Source organism: Protomyctophum parallelum, assembly GCF_964188405.1.
Source record: "Protomyctophum parallelum genome assembly, chromosome: 12".
Classification (NCBI taxonomy): Eukaryota; Metazoa; Chordata; class Actinopteri; order Myctophiformes; family Myctophidae; genus Protomyctophum; species Protomyctophum parallelum.
The window spans coordinates 40,179,498-40,190,494 of record NC_139712.1 but is presented as its reverse complement, the minus strand read 5'-3'; the positions used below and the strand labels follow the sequence as shown (position 1 = coordinate 40,190,494).

Genomic DNA, 10,997 nt, shown 5'->3' with positions numbered 1-10,997 from the left:
TAACAGTTTTCATTTACGTCACCATCGGAGATGAGGGGTGAATATGGAAACACTTGGACCATATACTTTGACCTGAGTAGTTAATCACTCAACAGTTATTTCTTGGTCTCCCTTCCTTCCTCTCTCTCTGTGTCTCCCTCTATCTCCCTGTCTTTACCCCCCCCCCTCCTCCCTCTCTCTCCGTCTTTCTCGCTCCAAAAGTCATTTATGGTCTGGTGTTTCAGCATTCTCTCACGGCAGGTTTTGGCCCAATAGTTTTGCCACGTAGGTCTGATATTTGCCCCTTATCAGAATAAATAAATAAATATAGTTTTGCCTCCTACCCAACTCCTCGTTTTGCTGGCCTGTGACCTACGAGATGGTGTTTGTGTATAAACCTGTCATTCGCCTTTCACTGCCCCTGGAACATGCCGCTCTCGCATGTCAGTCCGTTGGACTGAAAATAAATTCCTGTCTGGATGAAATGGACCATGCAACAGGAACCACAGCTGATCACAGTTACTGTTAAATAGCCTGCCAAAGTGTGTGTGTGTGTGTGTGTGTGTGTGTGTGTGTGTGTGTGTGGGGGGGGGGGGGGGGGGGGGGGGGATAATTGGAGGGGGTACATCCCATCTTGAAAGAAGCGGTTGAGCCAATACTATCCACTAGCTTTCACTTTAATTAAGTGAATTGACCCCAACTTCTAGCTCTCTATAACCTGTCTCACTGTAATCTTTGGTCCCCCTGAAGGGCCCTGACCCAAGTTAGAGCAGGTCTGAACAGCCTCGTTCCCAGCCTTTTCTCATCTCCTGTTAACGACCTAATACAGAGAAACTATTGTCCGGGACTTCCATCATATGTACACCTCCCGGAAACTGTTTTTGTTTTTTTCCCCCCTCATGTTTGAGCCGTTTTGGGGGGTACGAGGTCAGATGAGCTCCCTCTGGTGTCATGCCCATGGGGATCACTCACTCTGAAGTAGCTTGACAGGTAGTTTGACATCAGGGCACTGATCCTCTGAGTATGTTAACATCGATTGCTGAACCAGTATCTATACGTCATCTGTTTACCGATCACGGTGTGCTGAAGACGTATCTATACGCATTTATAGCTTTTTTATTGAATACTTTAGTTCATCTTTCTATGCGCCCGGACAACATATAAAGTGACACCGATTGCCTCTCCCAAGATCCGGTCTGTGATCCGGGGGGAAACCCCCCCCTCCTGAAAAGAGGCGTTGGTCTATGCCGAGCAGGCCGCCTCCATTACGACGTAATGGAGGCGGCCTGCCCGGCATAGACCAACGCCTATGTCAGGGGATCTAAAATGTGTGTGTGAATAGAATAGTAACACTCGATTCCCCCTCCCCTCCTGTTTCTACATGGTTTCTCCCGAGGGAGGATTGTGGGTGGGGGGGTCTCTCCGTCTCGGATCGCATTCGCAGTGCCCCACTGCCCAGTGCCTTGCACCTCTCTCATTCTCGGAAAAAGATAGAACGCAGCCGTAAGCATCGATTTGCCCGCAGCCCGTATATAAGCCATAAAACCCCACTGCGAATAAGAATAATCGGCAACGATCGGCATTGCATAACGTTTGCAACACACATGGAGTCATGGACAGATGCACGAAACGAATCACATTATCGAGGGACCACCATGATCAAGCGGGCCGCTTTGACTTTCGTTGGAGATCACCATAGCGTTTCACCAGCCAATGCAGCCGTCACTATCGGTTGTGTGATTGTAACCTTTTTATTCATTATAATTGCAGTGATAATACCGCAATGAAGGCGTCTGGGACGTCATCGACCCGGTTGTATGTATAACGAATACACATGTCCTCATCCTAAACCGTTGTGTTCCATCGAGTTCCATCGAGTTGTCATTTTGTCGATATCACAGCCGGGCTTAGCATCTCTCTCGATACCGTTGATGAAGCTCTTTTCCATCGCTGATTGCTCCTACGTGCTTCAGTGCTTCATTGCCCGGCATGTCCAGACATGTCAACCACTAACCTCACCGATCCAGTAACGCGTCTCACCGTTATACTATGGTTCTGAAACGATCGGTGGAATGTAGCCTACACAGATCAATACTTTTGTTGCCCCCCCTGTTACTGCGATTGAGACAATGAGCAGATATGTGAGATAGAGTAGGCGAGGCGCGCATAATCATCATAATCATCATGAAGTTATCATCATAGCGAGTTATAAAGGTTTAAAGTCACAGACATTGACAGGAAGATATAAAAATAAACATAAATAAATTATTATCATATACATACTACACACTGAATGAAAGCCCTGAATGTCTACTTTTAGGAGGAAAACAATACACATTGATCCCATGTACAGTTTGTCAGTAATTGGCTATTGAATGCAGCTTGCGCCCACCAGAGAGAATTTTACAGAAGGCATGGACCTGAACAACTATTATTCACAAAATAAGGCCTATAGCGACATGTACATACTATATACCGTATGAAACAGAAGACTCATAAGAAACAACATAAGAAACATAAGAAAAAAACTAATACTGTAATAATAATAAAAATCACACCCCTGTGAAGTGAGCAGTGCCAAACTGTACATGGGATCAATGTGTATTGTTTTCCTCCTAAAAGTAGACATTCAGTCTGTCAATGTCTGTCAACTTCAACCTTCCATATCTCTGCTGTTTTTTCAAGCGAGCAGAGTGCAGGCAAAAGCAGAAAAAGGTCAATATCTCCAGAATGGAAGATGGTAAAATCATGATTTTCTTTTTAAATTGAAGTGGACAAGTTAGGCTTTCTTTTGATGTCTGCGGTGTGATTCTCGCTATAAGAGAACATTTCGCTGTGGGCCCCAAAAAAGTTCCTTCGTCCAATGTTAATCGCTCAGCATCACCAAGCCTGAACTCACAGAATACCCCAGCACACTATGTGTTAAAGACCAGATCCATTGAAAGATAGATGCTGCACTCTGTCTTCTAGCTTGAGCCAACCCAGAGACTATAGCAAAGTGAGCTCGGATTAGGTCGGGTGAGTCCTGGGAGCGACTGTGGGGTCTAGTAGTAGTATTATTAGTTTGTTGTGAGCCTATGTGTTTTTTTGTTTGTTTTGCAGAGTGAAGGAAGAGAGGATGGACACTGAACAGACTAACTCAGGCACCACCACTCAGGTCTGCAAGGATTCAAAGGCTGTCGTCTAGGAGCTGAACCCCCACCCCCCCCCCCCCCCCCCCCACCCCCAACCTAACACCCCCCGACCTCCACCTCCGTACCCACAACCCCTAACCCCCGCTTTAATCCCTTACCCCAACCCCACACCCCACGATTGCCACTGTATCCTGCATAACCTGTCAACATGCAATAGGGTGGATGTGGACCTAGAAAAACACCATTACCTGAGTCTATGTGAAGACAACACTATCCTAACACGTTCAACATTTATCAATTATTTCAATGGAATTTAGAGGAATAATAACACAAAAATAATAATACAACAAATAATCAATATTGAATCCGTAACGTGAGCGATATAAATGCATGGTACTGTATCAAATCAAGGGAAATCCAAAGTGAACACACACTTCGTAGAGAATTTCCCCTATGGATAGACGTCTTTTTTTTTCTTTTTTTTTATGGTTAAAGACAAATATGTACATCATGCCATTGAAATACAAAGGAAACATTTTAGGGGAGAAACCAACTTACCGTAGCTTATTTCTTTCGGGGGTATTATGTTTCTGTTTTTGTTTTGTTTTTTTCTTTCATTTTTCTTTTTGTTTTAATAATCTAACAATGCTTGAGTACTGTATTTAAAATTAACCAATGCCAGTGCTGTGAAAGTTGTAGTTGTTGTCTTCATATATAGTCACCCAGCTTACCTTGTATGCTGACTTAAGAGGAAAAAAAAAAAAGGAAAAAAAAAAAAAAAAAGAGTTCATCTATCTATATGGATGTGTATGACTTGCAAGAATATCATATTCCGAAAAATAACACAAAGTAAAAGTTTTTCATGTGGACAAAACGGACAAAACTGGTGTTAGCAGTAAAAACAGTTAGACGTGCGCGCTCACAGGAACGAAGGTTGGGCCAACCTTTCAATTCCCGTGTGCTCTTATTACCTGTCCCCATTTTAACAAGACCCAGCCACTGGCTTAGAACCACCGGAGTTGTTTCACCTCACCGACAAACACGGCAGACAAACGGTCAGTATTATTGTCATTTTTGTAATCCCGTAAATACGAGCCACTCACATTCGAGAGTGGCCACCCGCGAGGTGCTTCGTCACCTCTTCTCATGTCCGCCCAAAGTTCCAGAGGGCACCCGAGGGAAATTTCAGTATGAGCAAACCATATTGATTTGCATGTTTTTTCATGTAATCAAGCAATCGGTGGCTCTACATCAGTGGTCCGGGTCCCCCCTCCCCTCCCCACCCCACACACACACACAGTTTTGTCGATCACATCTACACCCATTGTGTGTGTTGTATTGACCCTGCCGAGGCATCAACTAGGTGCTTTTTTTTTTTTTTTTTTTATGTCTGCATTCTAGAGTGAATCTTTGAGCGGTAGAGTCTGCCATTGATTAAGCCCCGATTTATGCTTCGTCACACGGCGCTTTCGTGCGTCGGAAATGGCCGAACCTACAAGCTTACAACGTGTCACGGATGTGACGCGTTATGAGCTTGTAGCTCGTCTATTTGTGACGGAAGCATAAATGTGTCTTTTAGCAGACCGCTCCCTCTCCCCAAAGGTCGCTTTGAATCACTTTGTTCACTGACATGGAGGAGCTGTCGTCTTCGCTGTGAGTGCAATGTGTAATAATAACAAGCAAGGCTGTTTCTGTTGCCGAAATGCAGTAAAATCACCTCAGTTCATGTGGGAAAAACTGTGTTTTCTTGTCTTTCTTGTTTGTGCAGGTACAGTACAGGTGTGGAGAAAGTGTCTCTGAAATAAGATGCAGTGACACAGTAACCGTAAAACTGTAATCCTTAAAGTCTCTTCAGGCAGGAGGACCTCCTCTAAGTCAGGGGTTCTCTTCTCAACCTGGGGGTCGCGACCCCTTGGGGGGGTTGCCAAATTATTTTGGGGGGTCCCCAGATTATATATATAAAAAGAATGCAACTGAATTGCTGGAAAATGGAAATTAAAGCGCAAATAACATGCATTTTAAAACGGCTTTTAATATTTCATATCATATTGTCTATGTCCCTCAAAGTTATTTCTAATGGTTTGAGCCTCAATCACCACTCTGATATAACCAGGCCTTGTCATTTCTTTCTGGCCTTTGAAAGCAGTTTTAGCTGCAATACCACAATGTCCTGAGGTGGTGGCGGTGCTGATATGCAGATTATTTAATATTTCAGTCATTATAATACTGATGCTAGATAAAACCAGGCTTGTTTCCATTCCATGCCAGCTTGGGAAATCAACAATGGCGGACATTGTAAACAAAGTGGAAATGCACATTTGGAACTGAAGACTGAAGAAGGAGGAATTATACAAAGTAGGGTGTCATCGATGACATCACGATGAGACCAAAATCAGTTGAGCTGTTCCTGAGAGCAATTTCTATTAAAGCACCTGATATGATATGAAAGCCTGATTGTTCAAAATTGGTTATTTGTGGGGATAGAAAACACATATGGGAGCCCTAAAAATACAAAAGAAATTTAAAATGTTGAAATTTATGTTATAGATCCTTTAAATAGTTTACATAGTACACATAGTACATGCATAAACTTTCCTTAATGATTATATTTGGTTTCAGTATTTATTTATAATGTATTTTCTCTATTTAAGTCAAGTAAAAGGAAAAAACGTGACAACCATATGGAAAAGGGCGCAGAAGAAGGAGGCGGAGGCGCGGGGGGTGCTTCGTGTCACAGGACAAACTTGATTAAACTGTAGTACCAGTGTCGGCCACTTGGAAACTGGTTAAAAGATCTGCTATTTCCAGTGTGCAACAGTGGCACACAATTAAGTATTGATCAGGTTTCAGGTAGGTGAAAGGGAAAGAAACAGAAAAAAACAAGAAAAAACAAGAAAGGTCGAGCACTGACAGGGTGTTTCCAGTTCCACCACCACCTGATATCCTCTAAAGAGGAAATGAGAAAGGTTAACTACCTTATAGAATGTACTTCTACTGTTAATTCATTCTATATAGCTTGCTGCTTAGCAGAAATATATATATATATATATTTTTTAACATGAACGGAAATGGTGAACGGTTGCCAGCTTCCTCGCATTTCGGGAGGTGTAGGCTACTGTAGTTCCAGACTATATAGCATTCTGGGATTGTGGAATAGTTGTCTGGCTACACAAGAATACTGTTACAGTAAAGTCACAATATTTGCACTATACAATCAATGTTGTTGCCTCATTTAATTAAAAAAATACAATGATAAGTCAAATGACCTGCTGACACCACACAAGCAACACTGCTGGCTGCTACACATCGTTTGTAGTCTATAAGGTTTTCCATTTATGCTTAGATTATGGCACTGTATGTGGTTTTCTTTCTATGACATAACACCCATAAATATTTCCCCAGTGAATTTTGAAGACGTTTGGGCTCCGTCTGACTGTCTGATACGGGGCTGGATGGTAACTGCAAGGTTGCCAGTTCGAACCCGGGCTCCCCCAGAGTTGGTGTCAAAGTATCCTTGAGCAAGACACTGAACCCCTAATTGCTCCTGATGTGCTGTTTGGTGCCCTGCATGGTTTATTCCGCCATCAGTGTATGAATGTGTGTGTGAATGGGTGAATTGATGCGCAATCTGTAAAGCGCCTTGGATAAAGGCGCTATATAAATGCACCATTTACCATTTACTGATATGCCCATATACGGAGATCTGTATCTGTCAGTCCTTGTCCCTTTTATGCCCATATATGGAGATCCCTGATGTAATCAGTATATGCCAATATTTATGTGACTAATTTTGAACTATGCAGGAGCATTTAGCCACTGTTTCTGTACACAGTTACCTTTTGCATGTATGTCTCAGATATACCAATGAGACGTTTGGGCCAAACCCTTGTGATGTCACAATGACAGCACTAAATTGGTATTTCAGCAGAAGTAAGTACATCTCTAAATCTATAAATAGCCTAGTTACATGACTGTGGGAGTCTTGGGTGGCTATGGTGTCCAAAAACTATTTATTTTTAGTATGCTGGTGTCATGACGCTATCATATGCTGAATTATAAAATATTTTAATAGAAGTTTTCTGCCTGACAGCGACAAAGAAATAATTAATAATAATAATAATTAAGTTTGTGGTCACAAAAAATGGCCACCATACAATAATTAATTAATGCTAATTATGACAAACTTTCAGACCTGATTCCATTGTGATGACATTTTATATCCAAAAGGTCAGAAAAGAGGGGAGTCCCGCACACTGTCTTCACTTATGCAATGTAGTGCGTCGTATTTCCTATGGCATGCATTACTATTTGTGGAAATATGTAACAATAATTTTTTGTAAGTGAAGACTTCTGCACTTCAGGTTCATTAGATATACTACACTGTGACATGTCCTTCAAAACACCTTTTTTTAACACCAAAACCGAAGGGGAGATTGTCACCACATTTTTCACATTTGCTTGTATTCTGAATTGGTCGAAGAAGTTTGTGCAGTCGTTCTGGGCAATATGACTTCAAATCAATATTATATATAATATCATAATCATATATATATGATTACCGGTATTTCAAACCTTTGTCTCGATTACGATGAATGATGTTTATTTTTGAATAGTGAAAATAGAATATGTAAAAGTTCACAACGCGTCATGATGATGTCCCATTTCACAAGTTTTCAAATGTATATAACTCTTTTGAAAATAGCAGATCTACTAGCCTCGGAGACGAGGCAATTTTGTTTCAAAAGACAAAAGTTGTATTGGTTGTATTTCCCTAACCAATATCAATGCAGAGAGGCGTCGCTCCAAATGTGTTGACATCAGTGGTGTCATAGATATTTAAAAACATAGATGCCTCATCGGCCACTGCAGTTCGTTTGAGCCATGTGTATCAACGTGACACACGCGGAAGCTTCTGTAAAGCACTAGTCTCATTTTGCGAGACTATTGCCTCGCAATAGTTGTCTGGCTACGCGAGACTATACCAACATAGAAACTTGCCCTCACTTTTGCACATTATGCCCATGCCCCAGAGCCGAAAGGAGCCGTCTTTCTATGTCTATGAGTGTTCTCCTTTGTGTTGTACAGGGGAGGCGGAGGGGTGCGGGTAGAGGGGAGGCAGGCACATAGGTTGGTGAACCAATAGGGAACCGGCGTCCATTTCCAGCGGTAGTTTGATCCACCCCTCTATGCCAAGAAGTGGTTAATGCAGTGGAGTAAAAGTACAATGTTTGCCATTGAGATGTAATGGAGTAGAAGTAAAAGTACTAAAGGTTGGAAATACTCCAGTGAAGTAAAAATACCTCAAGATTGTACTCAAGTACAGTACTTGAGTACTGTACTACTACTACTAAGTTACTTCACACCACTCCTTCTAAGTCTTCACTATACCATGAGTCTGGACAGACAGCGATGTAAACTGTAACTGGGTGTGTTATTCCTCGTTTGATAATAACATGAAAATGGAATGCAATTTGCATCTTAGTACCATTCTGCCACACTACATCTATTAGAACATGTGAACACTGGGTAGTGAGAGCAACAGAAAAGGCAAACAACAATTTGAGAAAGTAGGTCAATGGCATGGTTCTTCTAAAAGATCTTTGTGTGATCATCTTAAATGCCGCAAGTTTTGTGAAGCCCAATTAACAAGTGCAGTCATATTTCTATGAAGTTTAATTCGTTCAGACAAATCTGTTTCTCCAAAGATAAATATGCCCCCTCTCTCTTTTCTGGAACAACTTGATTTGATAAAGGCTGTTTCATTGTTGAATACACTGATGCGTAGCCATGCAACGCACCATAACACATCACCTCATCTTGACTGGTATGAGAAAGAAGCAGGTGTTTTAGTGATGCCTTTCGCTCTGCAGGCTGAGGATCTGCAGCCAGCAGCTTGTGAAAAAAACCTTATGTCAATGAGTAACTTTGTCAGACTTTATTAGATTCTGTTAATTGACACCGGAGACAAACTCACTCGGTTCTCATGCTCAGACTAGCCATGGCTGGCTACGTGAAAGAGATCTGCTGTTCCCATTCCCATGCGCGAGACACACTTAAGCTTTAACTCATTGCAGTCAGTGCATAGAAGCGATTTACCGATATCCTACTTTACTTGCATAAAGTTTCACATCACCTTGGCATTAGAGGGCTAGATTTCGTGGATAGATTGATTGATTGAACACAAAGTGATCAAATGAAGTCAAATGGATAAAAGCACTCAAAAGGCTTGTTTCTATTGTGGTCCTTTTGGGAAAGGGAGGCAGTACAGGGAGCATATACACATGTTTTCTTCCCTCATATAATCACGTCACCTTTACCGTTGTGGTCCTATACCTTGAAATCGCTGCACACCTGCGCTGCCCTCGTCCCCTTCCTGCACCGTCCAGAGGGCACGGAGACCCTCGGCAGCATCAAACCCACTCTGCTCCCCCCATTAGTGAGATGAATGAGAGTATCTGACAGGAGCTGTCTAATTCCACTTCGGTGACTAATGGACTCAGCTGGCAGCTACATCTGCTAGCCATTGGAGAGTGCCAAGGCTGTTCACAGACATTAGCGACTGGCTCTCTGTTCCAGACACTTGTTCAGGTAGTGACAGTCCGGCATGAGGCCATTGGCCGAACCCGGGATGAATTGCCCCAGCTCTAGTCTGGCTAATATGGGAAGTGAACCTTACTGCCCAAAATAGAACAAAATCAATGTGGCTGCGCAGCCTGTCGGTGCCATGTTGAGAACAAATGCCAGTCATTGATTTTCTGGCTGAATTATGTGCTATCGACCCGGCTTAAAGTCCTCTAAATTGGAGCCGTATTAACAGGAGAAAGAAAGAGTGAAGGAAATCCTATAGACTTAGATGAATGACCCACCAAAGACTCGAGCCAACATCCCAATATTGTTTCATCATTATTTGACTTGGTTTTACTGGTCCAATCAGGAAGAGGCCTCTCTCAGTCTGGACCCACACACAGGGACCTCATTTGGTGTGTGTCAAGTGCCAGAACGGTAGCTGGAATGTGGGTGCTGCAGTGCTGAGCGTGTCTGCACACTCAGGGATTGAATCTGTCAGTACAGCTCTCACGTCAGATTAGAAATAATCTGCCGCTGAGCAACTTTATCCAGCCACGATTAGTCACAGCAAGGGAAGCCTACTACCGTACACGCGGCAGGCTTAGGCGCTGACATCTCAACACTTCTCCATAACACACTACACTACACATACACACACAGGCAGCACTGATTGTCTGTCTACTGAGAAATCAATTAGCTCTGTGGCGATTGTATTGATTGATGATGTTCAGAGAAACACTCTGTCCCATAAGAACTATAGTCTTTGAAATTAGTAACATTTGGCGGAGACAGTTCTCAGTGGACTTCAGAGAGTGTTATCGGTCACTTATCACTTACCCATTGTCATGCAAGTTATTAGAGGCTTTCTTTAATCATTGTCACTTATCTTAACTATCCTAACTAACACAATTCTGGACATGCATGCCGCCGAAGGATTAAACCCCATCTCCACGCTGGTGGGCAGGAACGTTACTCCTGCCCACCACCATGGATCACCGTGGAGATCCATCAGGTTTAATCCTTCGGCGGTGCCTCCAGCTTGGCCGGACACTAACAAACCCATGATCTGTGTACCTGTGTGTTTCTACCCTCCAACACAATCCATTTTACAAACACGGGCCATGTCAGTCTCATTTGCTGCAACCGACTGTGGAGCACATACTCGCCGATGACGACAGGCCTCAAATGGCAAAGGATAATCTGAAAGACATGACAAGACAATGCTCTAACCCTGATCCAGATTTATAGATCGCACACTGTGGCTTCTTGTGCTACATCTCAAACCGTGGAGCAGAGGCATTGTCCGTGCCAGTGTGA

The 10,997-nt window shown here is 42.9% G+C and overlaps 1 protein-coding gene across 1 annotated transcript in view; it reads left to right on the top strand.

The window, feature by feature from the left end:
- The window catches only part of stau2 (staufen double-stranded RNA binding protein 2), a 109,998-nt gene extending 105,148 nt beyond the window's left edge, over positions 1–4,850 (top strand). Inside the window, 1 exon segment of the mRNA XM_083778567.1 lies at positions 3,082–4,850. Coding sequence (XP_083634693.1) covers positions 3,082–3,166 — 85 coding nt within the window. The 3' untranslated portion in view covers positions 3,167–4,850.
- The last annotated feature ends 6,147 nt before the right edge of the window (positions 4,851–10,997 follow it).